General features: G+C 35.8%; 1 protein-coding gene across 1 annotated transcript in view; it reads right to left on the bottom strand.

The window, feature by feature from the left end:
* The window catches only part of SULT1B1 (sulfotransferase family 1B member 1), a 32,536-nt gene extending 23,174 nt beyond the window's left edge, over positions 1–9,362 (bottom strand). Inside the window, exons 1-4 of the mRNA XM_003265693.2 lie at positions 9,109–9,362; positions 5,464–5,655; positions 5,064–5,192; positions 525–622 (exon numbers count right to left, since the gene is read on the bottom strand). Coding sequence (XP_003265741.1) covers positions 525–622; positions 5,064–5,192; positions 5,464–5,611 — 375 coding nt within the window. The 5' untranslated portion in view covers positions 5,612–5,655; positions 9,109–9,362. The remainder of the gene's footprint in view (positions 1–524; positions 623–5,063; positions 5,193–5,463; positions 5,656–9,108) is intronic.
* Positions 9,363–22,731: the final 13,369 nt, after the last annotated feature.

A 22,731-nucleotide genomic window follows, 5' to 3' on the forward strand; every position in this document is an offset into this window, starting at 1 on the left:
AAAGTTTCTCACACATCACATATTGTCAAAAGTCAGATAAGAAAAAAACACATCATCTACATAGCACTGTAGATATTAAAGAAATAGAATTTGAAATATAAAATTTCTCCAAAAGCAGATAAGCAGGGATAAATGTTACACCAAAGAATTATACCAAATCTTCAAATAAGGACTGACGTCCTCAAGTTCAGTTTTTACAGAAGGCCTGAAGATCTAGGGAGAGTTGGGAAAAAAAGTAGCAATATTGTGCTGAGGTTTGGATTCTGTTGCTGCTCAAGTTTGGAAAACTTGAGTATATAAACTCAGACTAAAACTTAATTTTTAACTGACATATTTCAATGTAGCTCAGTTTTCATGGTCACAAGTAAATGACTTTTGAAGATTTACATACAATATGAGTGGGTATAGTATAGATTGTTGCAAGTATATGGTTAAAGAAACAAAAATATTTTAAAAAATAAACTATGTGAGTGGGTAAAGGGATAGGGCCATACCAAAAAACTGACTTGGAGTCTGGAATATACCTTGCAATTGTTTTCCCAGAAAGATTTAGGAAGAAGATCAGTTGGTAGATGGGTTTTCACAATCCGGGGTGATGGATTCTTCTCTAATTGTTCTATACCTGAGAAATTTAGTTAAGTATAGGGAAATATTAGAGTCTCCAGAAAGGCTACGTTTCCTTATTTTGCCAATCAGTTTTTCAAGACATTTTTGAGCATTATGTAATGCAGATAAATTCTGAACCAATCACAGGCATTTCACCACATTACTAGAGTCAGTATTGTGTAACATTCAAGGATACACATTCTGAGGTTAGTCACCCTGAGTTCAAATGCTGACTCTATCACTTAAGCATTGTGAGACACTTTGAAAGTATCTCAGAATCTCTGTACTTCACTTTCTCCATCTCCAAAATGAGAGATAATAATACCCTCTCTAATAATTTGGAGTTTTATTGTACCTGTGCGTTGCTGTAAATGACTATTTAAATGTTTTCTTCATGCCAAAGAGATATCAACAACTAGTAAGTCTAAAACTGGCTATTGTGTTGTATATCAGGTACTGTAGCATAGATGATGTTAACTTTGTATATCATATCAGCTGTTGTATCTATATTTTCATTATATCCTATATGTGTCATATGTCTCTCCATGTATGTATGGACAGTAAAAATGTGTAATCTTTAGATATTAGCTTAAGTCTCTAAAGTCATACAACGAATATGTGGTAGAACTTGGTTTCAAATTAAGGTCTTAAGATAGATGATACATAAACTTCTTATGCATTCTTTTTTGTTCCACAGTATTACTTATATACAGTCTAAACTCTAGAATACCTGATAATCTTACATAATCTTGCCATCTCTGAATAGAAAGGCAAACCCACACAAAAGTGCATCTGACTCACTCATTGAAAACAATACTTTGTTTTAAATGTTCACAGTAATTCACTGCATATGCTAAGAAGTCATTCAGCCTCTTACATTTTTCTTTTAATGTTCTATAAAACACATTTTGACTTCATAGTTTATTTACTTGTTTGTTTACTGCATGTCCCCATGTCCCTTCCCCAACCTCACTCCTAAACTTATACTAAAATGGAGATTTCATAAGAACAGAGATGTTACTTGTTTTGTTCATAAATAAATGTCCATAGAGAAAAGTGACTAGCACATGGTTAATATGAAGAAGACTATTTAATGTCAGTAGACACAGGTTTGGCAGACAGGAAATTAAAAAATGTGAAAATCCAAGTTAAATTTGAATTATCAGATAAATAGCAGGTTGTTTTTAGCAAGAATATTTCCCTTACAACATTTGGAAAGTACTTATATACTTAATAAAATGGTTATTTATCTGAATTTGAAATTAATTAATTGTCCTGTATTTTATTTGCCAATATAAATGACTGTAAACATAAATTACTATACAACTCCACCAGGGATTTTACTATGCCTCTACTGATCTAGCAGCTACAGTCACTTTACCCAGCATATAAAAATGAGAAATTGTAATCTTCCACAACTCGTTATTACTTAATGCCCATTACATGAACTTATGTCTGTTTCTTTTAAGAAGTTTTTCTCACATCTGTTGTTCCTTGTTCCGCATTCAGCTTCCCTGAAAGATTTCTCAATTTCCCCTATTTTGCAATCATTTTGCCAAGTAAGTCTTTTAATGAACCCTTTATATCCACAAGTATGAGTGTTAGCAATGTATAAAGACAACAAAATTATCCACATTCAGGCTCTAGAGTTTGTTTGTTTGTTTGTTTGAGACGGAGTCTCGCTACTACACCCAGGCTGGAGTGCAGTGGCGCTATCTCAGCTCACTGCAAGCTCCGCCTCCTGGGTTCACGCCATTCTCCTGTCTCAGCCTCCCGAGTAGCTGAGACTACCGACGCCCGCCACCACGCCTGGCTAATTTTTTGTATATTTTAGTAGAGTCAGGGTTTCACCGTGTTAGCCAGGACGGTCTCGATCTCCTGACCTCGTGATCCACCGGCCTCGACCTCCCAAAGTGCTGGGATTACAGGCGTGAGCCACTGCGCCCGGCCTAGAGTAGATTTAAATGCTGCAGTTTACCCTCATCTACCTGATGAACTTCAGCCATTCACTGTCAGGCAATGCTGCATAGCCTCCCTCTCTATCCCCAATCCTGCCTTCCATCTGTTATCCCTGACTCCCATGTCTCTGATTACTTTGGTTCTGTCACTTTTTCATTTCATACTTTCTATGATTCTGAAGTCTTGCCTCCCTCTTGAACTCATTTGGGTTCCTCGCCCCAGCATAATCCCTCAGTTCCAAGCTTTCCAAGGATAGGCATGTTTAAGAACATCAAGCCATAACATAGTCATGTTTAAGAACATCTTGTCATAACCATTTGTTTTAAGAATCTTTGCAGTTTGCATTTTAAGTCCTTGACAGATTAAGCTGAACTTAATGGCTTAGGAAACAACTGGGATTTGTAACTTTGAAAAATTGAATATATTTTTAAAACAAAACAAAACAAAAATTGGCATTTGCTCTCTGAATTCTGGCAATGACATAGAAGGACTGACATCCTGCCAGTTGATCCGTCTCTGCCTATGGAAGTAACTAGTTCATTCAGCCTGCTGAGGGGCACCTCCATTGTAGAAGAGGACTTGGATATTTCTCTTCACATTGGCATACAGGTCTATCACCATCCTACTACTTATTTGTTTCCCAGGATTCCAGCAGTATTTGAGAGTCAAGCTTCACTTCTTGAATACCCCTCTCATTTACTTACAGAACACCATACTCTTGCTTTCCCTCTTAGCTCATTTTTTTTCAGTTTCCTTTGCTAGACTCTCTTTGTCTACCTAATTTCTGCATGTTGATGTTTTTCACAGCTCAGTGCTTCTCTTCTCATATTGCTCCACAGGCTTTCCCTGGGCAATCACATTGATTCCAGTGTCCAATTATGCTGATCATTGCCTAATGAATATATTTTTACAAGCTCCGAATACCATCATTTTAATTAATTATAATTTTAACTGATTTTAATATCCAATGTCATCTCAAAGCTAACGTTTCACAACTGAATTATTAATAACCCTACACCCAGATGTGTTCCTCTCCAAGTACTTTTCCTTGCAAGCAAATGGTTCCATAGTCCACTTGCTTGATGAAAAATAAAACTCATTTTTTTCATTTTCTTCATATTTCTTTTACAGTCTATCAACAAGTCAAAAATATGTCTTATCTAGCATCTTCAATTCCACCTCTACCAAGCAAACTGTGGAGTCTTTGTATTTAAAACAACAACAAAAAACAAAAACTCTATAATTTTTCTTTGCATAAAACCCTTCAATATCTTCCTCAATGTTCTTGGAATAAAATGAGAAAATATGTTAAGAATTACAAGTCCTACATGATCTATCCTAGCCTAATTTCCAATTGTTTTGCATCCCACTTTTTCCTTCGTTCATGGATCATTTTAGTCTGTATCAAGATCTTCCTGGAATATGCTTTCCAGGACTGTATCCTGGGATATTCTTTCCCCAAGTATGTACAACTTTTTAATCTCAATTTGGAGTAGATACCCCTTGTTAAATTAAGTTTAGACTAAAGCTGTCATCTTACATATTTTAAGTTTGGCTTAAAGGTTTCTCTATACATAGTGAATTGTAACCTAACTGGATGTGTAAACATATTACATTCTACTGTTGTGCTAATCACCAAGTTTTGGCCAATCAAAGGTGGCCAACTCTTCAGACTGTGTTCAAATAAGTAAAACACTAAACTTTAACTAAGCCAGCTGTTTCTATATCTCAATTCTGTTTTCTGTATGTCACATTCCTTCCTTCCTTAAACCATGTAGCTGTTCTGGAATCTCTGAGGCTATTTTGGCTCAAGAGGCTGCCTGATTTGTGAATTGTCCTTTGCTCAATTAAACGCATTTAATTTAATTTGTCTAAGTTTTTTTTCCTTTATTACCCACTTAAAGTAAGCTTTCCTATTGTTGACTTCCACAGAACCCTATTATTTGGCTATGTAAGACTACTAACATTGACATATTGTTATTTACTTTTTAACATCAAAATATTGCTGTAAGCTCCTTGTGATACAATATACAATTTCTAATCATTATATCTCTATAGCATAGCACAGTGAATAATTCTTTACAAGCATTCCATAAATATTTTGTGGAAGGAAAATTAATAGTATTAGTGAATTCTATGTTTTAAGAAAATTTGCTTCTTATTTATTAATTACAACAATGTCCTAAATTAGGAACTTACTGATCTAATCAGACAAATTCTACCAAATAAAAGTCAATAAGACATAAAAATATTGTTTATTTTATCAATCAAATTTGTAATTGTTTTGTACAGTAAGACTCTTTCATCTTTGCTATCATACCTGGATATACAACAGACAAAAATAAAGTTTCTTCATATTCTTCAGTTTTATATTGTTTGCCAGCTTCCATTTTATGTTACCAAATCTACTCCAGTTTCAGTGAAAGTCACACATACAATAATGCATATGCTGTCTAAATAATATTACAAAATAATAATTCCAAGTGGGTTAAATTTACCTGATGTTTTTAATCCAGGGAGAGTCATTTCCAACATTGGAACTTTTTCAGTAATAAAACCTCGCTTACATTTTTCAATATCTCCATCATTTAGAATCATGTCTATAATTTCACTAACCCAAGTAGTACCTGTGACAAAAGGCAACATTTTCAAAATAATTACCCAAATTGCACGGGAGAGGGAGAAGAATTTATTGGAAACACTACCATCTTAACACATTCTATTACAAACTTAATTCCCCTTTCTATGCCCCAAATGCCAATTTTAATATACTAAAACAGATGGCTGCACAAAATGAATATTAACTTTATTTACAATGATAATGATTTTATGGACAAGTTGATTTCCAGGAAACAAAAATTGAGGTCGGACTTGAGTTTGTCAGGCCACAGAACTCACCTGATTTAGGATAAGTGGCTATCACAATGTCATCTGGTCTGCTATGGAACCGTTCAATTTTTTCCCAGTTGCTCACAAAAGCACAGGTAATGGGATAACCATGGACCAACTTCAGATCTTTTCGCAGAATATCTTTTGGGGAAAGCATTTTAATACCAGATTGTACAAATATATAATAGATTGACAGTCGTTCTGGAGAAATATAGAGAATAAAAATCAGAATCTGAGTAAGTAATGTTGGTCTTAAGACACTGCAATTTGTCACAAAGTAAAATTGGCCTTTAACATTCTGGGCACATGGAGATCTAAGTACAAAGGGCATATTTTGTGGGCATTAGGTGCAGTAGATTGCAAGAGCAATAACTGGCTCCGTGACAAGCAGGACAAAGGTCTCTAGTGGAAGTTTTGCAAAGAAATGAAACTGCGTATCTCTCTTTGAATTAAAAAAGCATGTTTCGGCCGGGCGCGGTGGCTCACGCTTGTAATCCCAGCACTTTGGGAGGCCGAGGCGGGCGGATCACGAGGTCAGGAGATCGAGACCATCCTGGCTAACATGGTGAAACCCCGTCTCTACTAAAAATACAAAAAATTAGCCGGGCGTGGCGGCGGGCGCCTGTAGTCCCAGCTACTCGGAGAGGCTGAGGCAGGAGAATGGCGTGAACCCGGGAGGCGGAGCTTGCAGTGAACCCAGATCGCGCCACTGCACTCCAGCCTGGGCGACAGAGCGAGACTCCGTCTCAAAAAAAAAAAAGAAAAAAGAAAAAAAAAAAGTATGTTTCACAGAAATATGGCAAAAACAATCTGAACAATCTGACTTAAGGCAAAATAAATCCACTGCTCATTATTAAGACTTCAGCTATACCTCATTTTTCCTTACAGAAAATTTGCTGTCATTCTGACCTTTGATTTTCAGTTGGTAATTCATCTTTTTTCTTTGTGTGCTTCTAAGATTTCTTTCTTTATCACTCATTTTGAGCAAGTGGATTATAATGTTCCTAGGTGTCGTTATTTTCGTGTGTGGGTGCATGCACGTATACATTTTAGCTTTACTGAGCTTCTTGAAATTGTGAGTTTACAGTTTCCATCAAATTAGGAAAATTTTCAGCCATTATTTCTTCAAATATTTTTTTTCTCTCTCTCTCCTTATGAGACTATAATTACATGTATATTAGGCCATATGAAGTTGCCCACAGCTGAGAGATTATCTATTTAGTTTTTTAAAAAGCTTTTCTCTGTGTGTATTTCATTTGGGATATTCTCTATTGCTATGTCTTTGTAATTACTAACGTTTTCCTCTGCAATGTTTAATCTGTCTTTGCTCCTATCCAGTGTATTTTTATCTCGGGCTTTGTATTTTTAATCTCTGGCTGTTCAATTTCAATATGTTTATATTTTTTGTTCTCAACTTTTTAAGCATACTAAATACGGTTATAATGAATTTTTTTCTTTGTTAACAGTAACATCTGTATAATTCTATGTTGTTTTCAATTGATTGATTTTTTTTCTCATTATGGAAGGCTTTTTCTCCTTGTTTACATGTCTGATAATTTTTTATTGGATGCTTGGTGTTCCTGTTACTTCTTCTTGATTAGAAGCTGTCATTGATAAATTTCTGTGTCAACCTGACTGTGCCAAGGAGTCCCCAGACATTTGGCCAAACACTATTCAGAGTGTTTCTGTATTGGTGTTTTAGGACTAGATTAATAATTAAATTGGTAGACTGAGTGATTGTCCTACCTAAGTGGGTGATCTTCATCCAATTAGTTGAAGTCTGAGTAGAACAAAAAGGGTGATGCTCCTAGGAGTATTCCTTCTACCTAATTGCATACATATTATGCAAAAGTGAATGAATATTGAGGGAGCCAATACCCTTTTCATACTGTCTGCTAAAATTATATAGACAAATTGATTCCCCATGTAGCAAGTAGCTTATATCATATATTTATAGCATCATTTCTGGTTCCATTTCATGTCTTGGTTCATCCTTTGCCTTTTCTTTATTTATTCATCTTAATTTAATTTGTACTATTCTTTTATATGCATAAATTGATTTACAATTTCTATTCAAATTACAGTCCATGTACAAGCCCCATGTGTTATTGGCCTTATCAGAGAGCTTGTTAGAAGTGTGGAATCTCAGGCTTCAACCCAGAATCAGAATCTACATTTCAGTAAGATCCTCAACTAATTTGTTTGCACTTAAAACTTGAGAAAATGACTTTAAACTACCTTTAATTATCTAATGATACAGGGTGTAAGTAAATGATTTATCAAAATGAATTCAGGGTCTTTTAAAACAAATTGTATTGATTGTGCTTCGTGTATATGATCTCTAATCATTGCCTATCCTGAAATGATAAGTCTTACTTTCATTTTGTGGATAAGATTAGGAAGCAGATCTTCAGAGCGTCTGCCCAAAGAAACACAGAAAAGGAGTGGCAACCCAGGAATGGACTTTAGTTTGCCCAGCTCCGTTCATGTGATCATACTGAAAATTTACCGTAGGCCCAACCCAGAGTCAAAAATGTCCGTGATTTATCTCATTCAAACAAGAGTATTTACAGATTGGAAGGGATTTTTGCTTTGACAATGAAAATCCCCTGTGACAAAAAGGTCAGGCTTGTCATGCTGTAAAATTGTTGCCGGAGAAGGATGGAATGAGTAAGAAGATGAAAATAAGGCAGCTGATTGTGAATATATGCTAGTCACCTCTGGGAAGTGGGTGTGTCCAATTCAGGAAGCTACAGGGTATTAGGCATGAAATAGCATTACCTTGTCATGACCAGTGGATAAATGAGTTCTGAATAATATGGGGAGAAGAGTACGGAGGGGAGGACTGGAAGATGTCAAATAATTAATATAATTAAACTACATATGCTGAAAGATGATTTATGAAGGACATTTACTTTAAAATCTAAAAATTAGTTCATAAAATATTTTAAACCCTATTGGAAAGGAACAGGCAATTTAAAGTAGTTGTAAATTATACATGGGATCTCAAGACTTCCTACTTAAGATGAGCCATAGGCTGAAAATTAAAATGTCTAAAATTGGCTTTAAGAAATATTAATGGAACAAAGGAGAAAAATAAAAAACAATGCCTATTTTAGAAGAAACTGAGTCATTTAACATTAAAACTATATTTTTCTGTCAATTAGAAAAAACAATTTATTTCATTTGTCATGCTCTGACAAAGTTGAGCTCTATCTGATACACATCAAATCCAGCTACTTAAATAAATGTGGTAAATGACATATTTTATATTCTGGAACGCACCTTAAAGGTGTGCGTATGTGCATATGTGTGCATGCATGCATGTGAGTGGGACTGGATGAAAGATGGGAGCAGAGAAACGAAAACTTGAAAAAGATTTCTTTTTCCTTAAGTGGCTTACAGTTTCATGAGAAGACCTCCATTCCTTGTATGCTTCAGTTCCATTAAATGTAGAAAAATAAAATTGAACATTGAAAGCTTGAGAGATTTTAGACAGCATAAACAACAAGAGTTTCCTATAAGAAAACTGGAATTATGCAAAAGACTTTCTAATTATAGAATATGTTCAAAACAGAAATTGTTCTAAGGCACACAATATTCTGCAGGGGTAGGACAAAACTTCAAGGAAAGAAATTGAAAAGCAAATTTTACCTCGCAATTTAATCCCTTTGTTCAGTTTTCATTTTCAGCCAGTGAAGCTGCTGTAGAATAACCATGGGAAACGGTGGTGATTCTGGCAGGGAATGGGGAGCCCAGGAAGGCTCCTGGCACCAGAAAAAACCAAGTTCAAGGTTTGATCTGAACGTAGCAATCACTGAGTTTACAGGCAGCTAAGATATAAAAAGGTTAAACTATCCACACCCACAATCACACACACATACATACACACACATGAGGCAAGTTCCACTGTTTCAACAGCTAGCAAAGCCAGGAAGCCAGGAAGTGGTTCAGGGTGGTGGCCATAAGACAGCAGGGGCACAGGTTGTTTAGATTCTAAGCTCTCTGCAAGCTTCAAAGGGTCTGAGAAATGCAAAGGGAAAGAACATGAAGGGTTAGTGGATCAAACTTGTTGCTTCTCTGTATCTTATAAGAATGTCTTCTAACAATTTTGGCCATAACAGAAATAAAAATTGGTTTTGTGTGTGTTTGTGCATGTGTCAGTATATGTTTCCATCTGGAATAAACGTGAGTTTCTAATATCATTAAATATCAAACATATTAAAGATGAAATGATTAATTACTTTGGCATCAGAAACACAAATACTCTAATCATTTTTACAACTCTTGGCTTTTTCTTCTTTTGGTAGGCAGAATCACATTGACAAGAAATGAGTGGAAATCAATCCATTTGTTAAGAGCACTCGTCTCAAACTTACACACAACTACAATCACCAAGCTCTTGCCCCTGAGTTATACCTATGAAGGCCTAGGAAAGTCAGGAAGACCAGAGGGAAGCCAGCACATTCCTTTAGACCATCAGTTTAACTTATAAATTTATTAAAGAAATGTAAAGCATATTTTCTTCTTAAAAGATGCTGCCAACAGATTCCTAATCTTTGCCAGTCAGGGTTGTTTTATTTTCATTTTGTAAAGAGGGTGGAAGAGTATTAAAGAGAGAATACAGAGAAAAGGGGTTTATGTGCACCTATTATAGTTGTATTTTGTTGCCCTTATGGGGAAGCATTAGGCCTCCAAATGAATCAGGAACAGGCACATGGAGGGCATTGAGACTGTCATATGTCAATCTGTCTCTCTTTGATTGAGAACCTGAAATGTTTCAATTTTCTGAGATTCCCTAGCTTAGAAAGTTAGCTTTCTAGGCTAACTTGTTTATTTTCTAAATACAATTTTGTGATCTTATAAACTAGGATTTTCTTTTCTGCTTTTGATGACACATAAAACCATTGGCTCCCACAGACCACCTCCCCTTCCTACCAACCTTCATGCAGTCAACTGACACATTCCACAGACATAGAGTCTGTATAGGTCAACTTTCTGCAGTAGTGAACTACCAAAAACAAAAGCTGAACAAATTATATTTTCAATTGAGTATATAAATCTGCTATTGAAAATTATTTTATAGTGTAAATTTAAAACCAATTCAATAGGCAAGATAATATAATACATTCAGACAGCCTGAAATCTGACAAATTTTGGAAACCTGTGGAATTGTACCTCAGGCTTCCTTAAGTAAACTTATCAGTGAAAAAGGTGATTATTCTAACCTAGCCACAACTTGTGAAGCTAGGAAAACACACTGAAGGCAGTGGGAGAGGACTAGTCAGCAAGAGGGTAGGCTATAGCACAAGTCCTGGGCTTTAAATCCCAAACACAATCATTAATCAGCCTTGTGAGAGGGACAGGAAATTTAGCCTCTCTGTGCCTCCATTGCCCCACTGGAAATAATAGCATCTTCTTTATACAGTTGTTTCAGTTTTCTCCTTTTTTTGAGTGTGGGAAAATACATATAGCATAAAATTTACCATCTTAATGAGTTTTAAGTGTATGTTCCGTAATGTTATGTATATTCACACTGTAGTGCAATCAATCTCCAGAACTTCTTCATCTTGCAAAACTGAAACTCCATACCCATTAAAGAACAACTTATCCTCCCTCTGATCCTTGGTAACCACCACTGTACTTCTGTTTCTATAAATATGATTCCTCAAAATACCTCATAAATGTGTAATCAGACAGTATTTGTTCTTTTGTAACTGGCTTATTTCATGTAACATAATGTTCTTAAGGTACATTCATGTTGTAGCTTGTGTAAGATCGCTTTTTTCTTTTAAAGGCTAAATATTTTACAGATACCATAATTTTTTTAAAAGTAATAAAAATAAAGTGGATACTTGGGTAGCTTCTACATTTTAGTTATTGTGAATAATGCTGCTGTGAACAAGAGCATGCAAATTTCTTTTTATGAGATCTTGATTTCATTTCCTTTGGATGTGTGCCAAGAAGTGGGATTGCTGGTAATTATGTTTTTAACTTTTTAAAGAAACCACCATACTGTTTTACTTGTCTATATCATTTTACATTCCCACCAACAATGCACAACAGTTCCCATTTGTCTACATACTTGTTTTGATTTTTAAATGAGTTAATATAAATATTGTGCTTAGAACATATCCTATCCATCACATTCTTTCAAAGAAATTTAGTCATTATAATTAAAATATTTATTTAAAATGTAGTGTTTATTGTTACAGAGATACAAATGAGCTGAAACCTTAGCATCTGTCTTGTGAGAAAACCTTACATATGATTATTCTAGCAGCAGCATATGAGATACAATCTACAAAGCTTAAAGGAAACAGCAGAAGTTTTAAAAAGTATATTTAATTTTCATGGGTCTATACTAGATTATATGTTAATATTTATAGAGTATCTATGATGTTTTAATACATGCATACAATGTGTAATAATCTTTTGCAACCCAGAAGAGAGAATCAAGTTTAGAATGAATTTAAGGAAAAGCAAATTCTAACAAAAATATATTTAAATTACTTAATTCTTACTTGGTGTGAAATTTAAAATCATCTTGGAAGATGAATTGTTACATCATAGAGTCATAGGGAAGAAAATGGTGAGGCTTCATGCTGCAGATATCGACCATGCTGCCCGGGCAGAAAAGGAAGATGTGTCGTTATGCAAGGACACTAGTAATTAGGTCAACTGCATATCTCAACTATATAGAGCAAAAACAAAGCCCCAATGAAGAAATTTCTCATACAATAATTAGGCCTTTTTTATTCTTGTTTACTTATTTGTTTTCATTTAAAATGTAAAAGTAGTATCTGTGTGTGTGTACATGTGCACACATGTGTTAAAATCAAGCAACACATTGTAAAAAGGAATATAAATCCTGGTTGTTGTTGTTGTTTTCTTTTTAATGAGAATAACATTGAACACTTACTGTACTACACTGATGTTAGCTTAATAAGGTTTCTTTATTTGTGTGGAATTGTCGCGTTTATTCGTGAAGAAAAATAATCTTCCATCAGAGACTCTCAGAAACAAATTAATTTCTCTTTAGAAAATATACATATTGAGCTTTCATTAAAAAAATAAAATTTCAATCAACCGCTGCAATGCAAACCTACATGGTTTTATTTATATAAGAAAATAACCTCAGAACAAATTAAGAGATTTGAAAGAAGAGAGTTGACTGTGGAAACTTTAAGAAGCTCAAAATTAGATTTACAGTGTCACTTAAACAATGTTATTATCAACAATGTTCCCACCCTGGAAAAATATTATAAATATATCTAAAAAAATTAACAAACTGATTTATGTACAACCTTTCAGCAACATCAGGAAACTACCCAAAAGGCCTCCAGCTGGTAGCTATGCATAGTCTTCTACAAAATTGTCAAAATTGTAAACATTTATATTTAGGGCTTCTTATGACAAATAAACCAGTGAAAACAACATTGAATTTTTAATCCATATATTCATAAAAGCCAGAGTTCTCAAGATATTGTGCTGACAAAGAAAAGAAGTGAAATTGATCGGGAGTTTAATCTGATGTTTATTATTCTTCAATTCATGCCAAATTCCTAAAATATACTTAGTGCAAAGGCATTTCCTTAACTGATTGAAACAGTTTAAAGACATATTTCCCTTTGTGTTTCTCATTTTAAAGGTGGTCTTTTAATTTTAGAGTAAATATAATAATACAGAAGGAAATATTACATAGATTTAAAGAAAAGATATAATATTTCAAAAATATTATTCTTGAACAAATCGTTTGAGCTATGCCCCTTAACTTTTCTTCTTTCCTTTCCTCGCGCCTACGGGCATATTTACTTTCATCTCTAATTAGAGAGACTATCTTCAATATTAACTTTGAACGGGGCTGACATTAAGTCTGGAGTTGCAAAAACACATGCCTATGAATAGGGTGACCCATCAGTTATCATCCAAACCAAGATAATTTGGGGAATAAAAGAGAGGCTATGAATAATTATGTGGTGACAAAAGATGTCAACTGGGCCTCAGACAAACCTGGAGGATGGGTTACCCATACGTTTATGGAACATTCATGAAACAGTTTGAGATTAAGAAAAGTAATAGCTCGAGCAAAACAATAAACTGATACATGGTCTCTGTTTTGGGAGAATAATATGTTGATAACACTGGAGAGGCTAAGGTCCAGCATATTCTTGTTATGAAGAACAACAAGGCAACATTTTAAAGATTTAGATTCTTCATGAGAAGTGTGCATACAGTAAGTGTTTAAGTATTGATAACCAAACACATGCACCAGACAAACACTTTTGTATGGCACATGACGAGATGCAATTTGCAAACTTTGACATAAGGTATTAGTTACATAAAAATTCTACTTAAATGCACATAGGTTACCTGGAAACCACGTTATTAATTAACTAATTAAACTCCAAATCAGTATTGAAAAACAACCTAGAGAAGAGATTCTTAAATTTTAGAATGCTTCAGAATGACCTTGAAGGGCTTGATAAAATACAAATTCTGCTCCCCCGCCCAGCGACACTCAGTGTTTTTGATTCAGTTGGTCTAGGGAGGAGTCTGAAAATCTGCAATTCAAACACACTCCTAAATGATGGTGAGCTACCAGTTTGAGGACCATACTTAGAACCACAAATAAAAAAATCACTCTTGCTTTAAAGATTTCTATGGTTAATTCATTCATGAATCATTCTTTCATGTATTTGTTCATTCAGTTACCAAATTTACCAGCTCCAAGATACTACACTAGGAAAAAAAGGCATTGGATTTGTCCCTCAACTCATAAATAATAATTTATTGATGGCATCCTCAATCTGTTACTAGCTCAAATTTTACCTATGAGGAAACATATTCAGAGATTCTAAGTGATTTGGTTAAGATCTTATAAGTATTAGGTAAAAAGTCAGGGTCAGAAAACTACTTGCGACTTCTAAGTCATGTAGCCTTAACAAATAAAATAATAGAGATAGAAGAGAGATTTTTAAAAGACTTAAAGACTCATAGGGAATGCATTTTTTTTTCCACTACAATTGGTCCTGAATGCATATCATCCAGGCTACACAGAAGTATTTAAGAAGTTTGGATTCTTTCAACATCACTAAATTTCTAAGAATTTTTTAAAAATCTATTTAGAGCCAGCTAAAAATGAGAAAGTACGTTTTTCCTAGTTTATGTTATAATTTGAGGACATTTGTTTTACTTTTCTCATCTAGAGACATGCATTTTAATATTAGAATGTGTAAATTTTCCAAATTTATTGGTTTATTTACCAGCATTTTTTTCAGTTACCCTTCTTCTGAAAGTGTGAGTTCAAAGAAGCAGCCAAATTTTTGCAGTTATTTGCACCTATATAAATTCCTGTGCACAGGGTTATCATTTTTCTCTTGTGATAGAAAGAGTGGTAAGATTCACATCCTTGACCTCCCTTGTTTCATAATAGCTCATCCACTTGAGAAGTCAGGGATTAGAATGAAGATGAATCTACTTGTCTCTCTGAAGGTGTGTTCCACTGACAGTTGTCACTAGAATGCTTTTTCTCACTTCCTTTTGCACAATTGAATTCTCTCATCTGAATATTGATCTCCCTGTATGCCTGACTTATCTTTAATGAGGAAGAAGGATGGTAACAGTAAAGGGACATTATTAGATAAAGTAATATCCAGAATAAACAAAATTTTGACATTAGAAAATAAGTGAAATATTCAAAAGTAGGCTCATAGAATTTGGATCTTCCTTCTTTAGATACGATCAGAAGAAAAGGAATCTATTTACTCAACACTAGCTCAGTGTCCTTTCATGGCAACACCTCTGACTTTTTCCTCTTCATAAACTCACTGTTTTCAAGATCCCACTTTGGGACACCATGTTATGTGCTGTGATATGAAATTTACTTCCTGGAACTGTGAAGTGCACAACATGCACAATCATAAGTGCTGATGTCAGAGGCTTGTGAAGCAGAACTACTCCATCTTAAATAGGAGCTAGGTAAAATAAGGCTGAGATCTACTGGGCTGCATTCCCAGACAGTTAAGGCATTCTAACTTACAGGATAAGATAGGAGGTTGGCACAAGATACAGGTCATAAAGACCTTGCTGACAAAACAGGTTGAAGTAAAGAAGCTGACTAAAACCCACCGACTGCAGAACTGATTAAACGACTTTGGGTAAGTGGGGTGCATATACCCGGGTAAAGGATGGGATTTGGTTAAAGGCCCAACTTAAGGGAGTTAGAGTGTCTCCTAAGACAGAGTGGGTTAAAGGCTCTTTTCAATAAAAGGCAAGGAAGCTTGACCAACCTTGGGTTAGAGGCCCAACTTAGGAGGGTTAGAGTCCTTTCAAAAATTTCGGGGGTTAGAGGCCCCTCTCGGTAAACTCCCTCTCTGTAAAGTCTCTTTCAGCTAAGAATGGGTTTGGCACTCTGGGATGTTAACTGCTGTTCTCTGGATTGATCTGCCTTGCACTCTTTGCTGATGGCTATGAGTGATAGGATTAGGCATGTACAGGATCGTGGGACATGGGGAATTTTTGCCTCCCTAAAAGGGAAAACTTCAGAGCTGATGGGAATGCTGGAAAAGATCCCTCTGTGACCAAGAAGCAGCCGGCTGAAATTAAAGTGTCACTGCAATGACTAGGTCTTTCTCTGGCCTCCCTGAGTGCTTTGCCTACCCCACCCTGCCACAGGCAAAGCTTTACTCTCTCTCCTTTCCCTTTCTTTTCTTTTCTACTACTCGGGGTAACCTTCTTTCCCAGAGATCACATGTTGAAGCTCCTGGTCCGAGGTTGGATTAATAATGATGGGGCCCAACTAGGGGTAAATTTGAGCCTTGCCAGCTTGATATTGGGTGCTAAGAAGAGTGGCTAATATATATGTTTTGTCACAGATATCTTACTCCAGCTAGAAAGGAAAGAGAGAATTTTCCTTTAGGTTGCGGCTCGGCCCCCAGGGCTGTGGTGCAGCCAGAAGGGTCAGTAGGGTCAGTAATACCCCAGAAGGGTCAGAGAAGGGGAACACTGAAGCCTGGCATGCTGGCCAAAGGGTAAGAATTTCTTACCAGACAGACTTCTGGCGTGTGTGTGTGTGTGCTTGTGTGTGTGTGTGTGTGTGTGTGCCAACTGGATGTGGTTTCCCTCTGGTTCAGGGTTTAATTCTCAGCTTAGGGGAGGATCCTTTGCTTCTATGTATTTATATGTATTATGTGTGTGATGTTTATATATGAACAAGCTTTAATTGGTTTAATAATAATAAAAGCTTAAATCAAATATTTTGTCAGAAAAGCAAAAAGTGTAATGCCTTTTATTTAGTTCATGTGCCTTAATTAATATTTGGGAAATAACTATACCTTTAAACATTATTGGTAAAATAGAAGTATCTTCAAAAATATAAACTTTTGATTTAAGTTAGGTAGTTTAGATCTTAAGTTTGCTAAATGCTTTAAAGTCATAAACTGCTTCTTTGACTCTTGAAAATTGTTCAGTTTATTTCAGACCATTATATTCTAGATAAGGCTTCGGAACATATGGAATTAGCCATGCCTCAGAAGTTTGTAAAGAGATTTTATATAAGAAAAGATTTTGTGTGGCACATTCTTGTCTTAAAGTAACTGTTTGTTTAAAAGAAGGGAATTTATGCAAGAAATGTTGTACAATTTAAAGGTGATTAAACCTCCTAAATGTTTAATTAAATGCCACTATGACTCTTAATTGTACAACCTGCCTGCTTTACAGCTAGGTAAGGCCTGGGACACATGGAGTTAAATGCTAGAAAAAGTAGGCCTTATCTGTACTTCTGTATGCTGTCCTAGGCTCCATACCTACTACATAATTAAAATCCTGGACTTAACAACTTTTCACTAAAAGTAAAAGTCCCTAAGAGTTAACAGTGTAACATGTAATTAAGACTACTGAAGAAACAGTTCTGCATGCAAGGCATGTAAGGAAAGTGAAGTGTATTTTTGGTAAAAGATTATAAGAAGGCATGAGAATGTGGATTTCCTACCTAAATTCAAGGGTTAAAGGATGGTTTCAGGTTAAATAGAATAAAGCTAAACGTTTCTACAAGTTGTGGAAGGTTTATGAAAAAAATTAACTGTAAAAGAAACTGTGAACATACTGGCTAAAGTTAAAGGGATATTATTCAGTTTTTCTGTAAACTGAACTTTGAAATAAAAGCATAACAGGTTTTTCTGAGAGCAAAAACCTGCTTATGATCTGCTCTTTAACAAAATTGTAAAGGGTTGTAAAATGTTTGTGAGAATCTTACCTTATGGTCAAGCTGATTAAGACTGGACAGATTTATCTATAAAGTTTTATTAGGAATTGAGTTTGACATAAATAATGCACTAATAGAACAGTGAAATTTGGCTTATTTGGTGTAAAAATCATACAAGAAGCATTGTCAAATATGAAATGATGTTTGGCTTTCTTTGGGCTATATTTGTATAAATATATTATTGGTATATGTTCCATAATATTGGGAAACTCCTATAATTCTAATATGACTTAGGGTACATTATTAATAGTTATAATTGTTATGTAAAATTGTTATATGCCACAGAAGTAACCAAATTTCCTTATCAGTTGTGACTTTAATAGTGGCTGTCCTAAGACATTTTGTCATCTACAAACAATTGTTGTTTTAACCCTTTTTAGAAGGTGGGTTTATAATCAGCTATAGAACTCTAGCAGGTGTTCTTGAATGCAGGTTTCTGATAACTTTGGTGATTATGACATTAGAATAGAGGGGAAAACTTTCAATACTCAAGGAAAGCTGAAATGTTTATGAATATCAAGCAGAATAAGAGTAAACTGAATTAACTGAACCAATAGAAAACTGAAGTAAACTTTTTAACTCTTTTTGCTTAAAATATTGCTGATCCTTTGTTTTGTTTCTTCAGAGTCAGGGAAACCTTTGAGCTATTTACAGCTTGTAGAAATTGAGTAAAGTGTACTTCTGTAAACAAAATTTGGTATATATTTGTTTCTCTCTACCTGATTTCTCCAGAATTTGGAAACTATTTGTGAGTATCTTAATTTATGGCACTATAATTATTTGCATAAGTGCAATAAGAATCTGTTTTTTTTTTTTTTCAGCAAGACACAGAGAAATTATTTTATCAAGGCTTTGACTGGAATGGTGTGCTTTCCTTAAAGGAATCAAACTTGAATTGTAAAGTCAATAAAATCCCTTTAGGGAACTGGCCTCATACCTTCCCTACACAGTCCCTGTACAGGGTTTCTGACCTGTGGTAATTAAAGGATGTCACTTTTTTTTTTTTTTTTTGAGATGGATTTTCACTCTTGTTGCCCAGGCTGGAGTGCAGTGGCACAATCTCAGCTCACTGCAACCTCTGCCTCCCAGATTCAAACAATTCTCCTGCCTCCCGAGTAGCTGGGATTATAAGCATACACCACCATGCCCAGCTAATTTTTTTGTATTTTTAGTAGAGACGGGGTTTCGTCATGTTGGGCAGGCTGGTCTCGAACTCCTGACCTCAGATGATCTGCCCACTTTGGCCTCCCAAAATGCTGGGATTACAGGCCTGAGCCACCATGCCTAACCAAGAATCTCACTTTTGAACAGGTCCAGGAGCCCCAAGTTATCTTGAGGCCCCAAGGGGAGAGGAATTTACCCAACTCTTAGGTATTTGAGGTACAAATAGCAGGGCTCAACTTCAAAAATGTCTTATCTGAGATTCTTTCTATAGAACAAGGTTTCATCAAAAACAATTTTGAGAAGCCTATGTGAAAAATAATTATTCTTGCTGCACTTTATACAAATAATCAGGCAAAATATAATAAGGCAAATCAGTCTCACCATGATTTGTCTTTAGTAAAAATAGGAAACTGGAGAGAGAAATATTATGTTTCAAGAACTATGGTACATTTGCTCTTAGATTCTAGTCTCCTCAGTTGTTTTTAAATATGTTTCTGCAACTTATGGTAATCCTGCATATTCCTGTGAACAAACCAGTGATCTCTAACTGCTGCTCAGGAAAAAAAGAGGAATCGGTTATGTAAAAATCTGGATCAATATTCTTATACTGGGCATATCCTGGAGTCACTTAGCAACCCCATATCAGCTTGGTTCCAACAGTTGCCCAGTTCATGGAAAGCCCGCTAATTAATTTACTTGGGATAATTTTACTTATTTTGCCTTACTGTTGTGGAATATATTGCTGTTTTAGTCTTTGCATAGGTATTCAGGACAAGCTTGCTGAATGTTTTATTATATTGAAAACTTATTAATCTTCCAGTAATCATCTTTTGTCAGAACTCGGAGTTATATATGGCACTAGCCATACCAACACTTTCTGACTGAGCTCCACTCTATTCTAAACACAAGAGACCCTCATGGTTAGGCAGGAATAGCATCACCTTTATTCAACAGAAAAAGTTACAGAAGATGGATGTTCATCCCTCTGCTCTCTTAGGATAAAGGGTTCTCCTGTAAAGAGGAGGGGGCAAATGTCAGAGGCATGTGAATTGGAGCAACTCCATCTTAAATAAGAGCTAGGTGAAATGAGACTGATACCTACCAGGCTGCATTCCCAGACAGTTAAGGCATTCTAACTTACAGGATGAGATAGGAAGTTGGCACAAGATACAGTTCATAAAGACCATGCTGATAAACAGGTTGCAGTAAAGAAGCTGGCTAAAACTCACCAAAGCCAAGATGGTGATGAGAGTGACCTCTGGTTATCCTCACTGCTATGCTCCTACCAGTGCCATGACAGTTTACAAATGCCGTGGCAATGTCAGGATGTTACCCTATATGGTCTAAAAATGTGAGGCATGAATAATCCACCCCTTGTTTAGCATATCATCAAAAAATAATATAAAAATGAAAAATGGGCAACCAGCAACCCCCAGGGCTGCTCTGGCTGTGGAGTAGCCATTCTTTTATTCCTTCATTTTCTTTTTTTAAAAAAACTTTTCTTTTTTTTTTTTTTTTTTGTCATCCAGGTTGGAGTGTAGTGGTATGATCTCAGCTCATGGCAAACGTTGCCTTCTGGGTTCAAGCAATTCTCCTGCCTCACCCTCCCAAGTAACAGGGATTACAAGCAAGCACCACCACACTCAGATAATTTTTTGTGTTTCTAGTAGAGATGGGATTTCACTGTGTTGGCCAGGCTGGTCTCAAACTCCTGATCTCAAGTGAGCCACCCTCCTCAGCCTCTCAAAGTGCTGGGATTAGAGGTGTGAGCCACCAAAGCCCAGCCTCCTTTACTTTATTAATAAACTTGCTTTTGCTTTGTGCTGTGGACTAGCCCTGAATTCTTTCTTGTGTGAGAGCCAAGAACCCTCTCTTGGGATCTGGATTGGGACCCCTTTTCTGTAACACTGGTACTGTAGACTAAGACTGATCCTAGTCTTTAGAATGTACTCAGTAAAGGTATTTCTGAATGAAAAGCTGTTAGGAATATGTTCACAATCATAGAGTTATGTGACATATAATAGGAGTTTTTAGTCCTAGGTATAGAAAACAGATTAATTTTATTGAGCCAATTGTACCTGGTAAATACAATCATGTAATTGTTATCACAATTGTTTTATCTCTAATTATTTATTTGACCCCAAACCAACTAATCAACCTTCAATGAAAACATAGTACAGTGGTGAGATCATGAACTCCAGTATCAGAAAGATAGACTTGAGTTCAGATCAAGATTCTCTAACCTACTTGTTGCTTGTTGTGTAAACACAATTGAAACCAAAATGAGCACAAAAGTAAATTCTCATACGCAACTGCCACCAACCAATATGTTCACTTCTTTCTCAAGAAAGGGAGATATATGTGGTTAGGCCAGACAAGGTTCTTGGGGCTAAGCAGATGGGTATTTTTTTTTTCTTTCTCGTTGTTAATAAAAATGAGTCTATAGAACACTAGACAATGAATGTCTCAGTACCAAAATTGTAGTAATCTTGGGAATTACATGAGTGCTTACTTTCTTAGCTGCCAAAGAAAGAAGACCTGTTTGAGGGCTATAATTTTTCTATTTACTTCCGGCCTATTTCTTGCCCCTGGAGAAGGAAATAACAAAGCTTATTACCTTATGCCAATTTATACATAGGTTTTTTTTCCCCACTTACACACACTCAGTTCTACCTACAGCACACATACACTCACAATCCTTTTCTCGGCAGAAAAAAAGAGGATAAGAGAGTTACTACTTCCTTGGGAATCAGACCAACATGCTCTCTAACTCACAAAAATACAGGGAGGCTCACCTGCTTCTTGTTTACCATAAAAGGGATTGAGTTGCAGGACTACCTCTCCTTTTTATGCCAAGGTTGGGAAGAAGCAAGGGGAGACACAGATGGCCCTTTTATTCTTTTCGTAGCCTTAAGAAAGGTGAGCAGCTGCCTCTATTGCCCATATATCTGCCTGTGGTTTCTATTTCATGAAAAAGAAACAAAAAAAACCTCTCTTAAAAGAGTATGTTTTTACCCTAAGATCTCTTAGGTGGCTTCAGTAAAACATAAAAATTATATTTGCACTTTGATATCTCCAACCTTTACCCCATTATTCCTCCCTCTGTTAACTCTTCACCTTTGGAGATACTGGCCACATCTCTGATCTTCATCCATTCTCAGCTTGATAAAGTTATTCCAATCTTTGCCTGTTACCCATTTCCAAAGTCACTTCGACATTTTTGGGGATGGAAGAAACCACCCCCATGACATGATCACTTCCCACCAGGTCCCTCCCACAATACGTGGGGATTATGGGAACTACAGTTCGAGATGAGATTATGGGGAAACAGCCAAACTATATCAAAGTATGCAGCTGGGCAAGTGTCCCTATTGAATACATTGCTTCATGTAATTTTTAACAAATGAAGACTGTTTTATGTATTAGATTGAATGTAGTTCTTTGTACGTACATCAAATGAATCAAAATACCACCAAATCAATTTTTAAAAATATATTTAGAAATTAATATTTTACAGCTGAATAAGTCTTTAGAAGAGATTCCTGCTGCCTTTTATCCATCTGCTTTCTAGGCTTTCCTCAGATTGCCTTTGCAGATGATTAGCATCATTTACTTATTTAAAAGTTGTGCATAGCAGGGCGGGGTAGAACCCCAGCCCCTCCCAAAACAGCCTCTCCTTCTCCCTTAGACCCTCTTTTTCCTCCCCTTCCCATGGTAGGAACATAGCATGTTTGTATTTTATGGCCAAACTATTTTGAATTTTGTTGTCTGGCCCTCAGTGCCCTGCCCTCTCCCTTACCAGGACCACAGCTCTGTTCCTTCAGCTCTGGTCCTCTCTGGTCCCCTCC

The sequence above is a fragment of the Nomascus leucogenys genome, chromosome 9 (genome assembly GCF_006542625.1).
Source record: "Nomascus leucogenys isolate Asia chromosome 9, Asia_NLE_v1, whole genome shotgun sequence".
Taxonomy (NCBI): Eukaryota; Metazoa; Chordata; class Mammalia; order Primates; family Hylobatidae; genus Nomascus; species Nomascus leucogenys.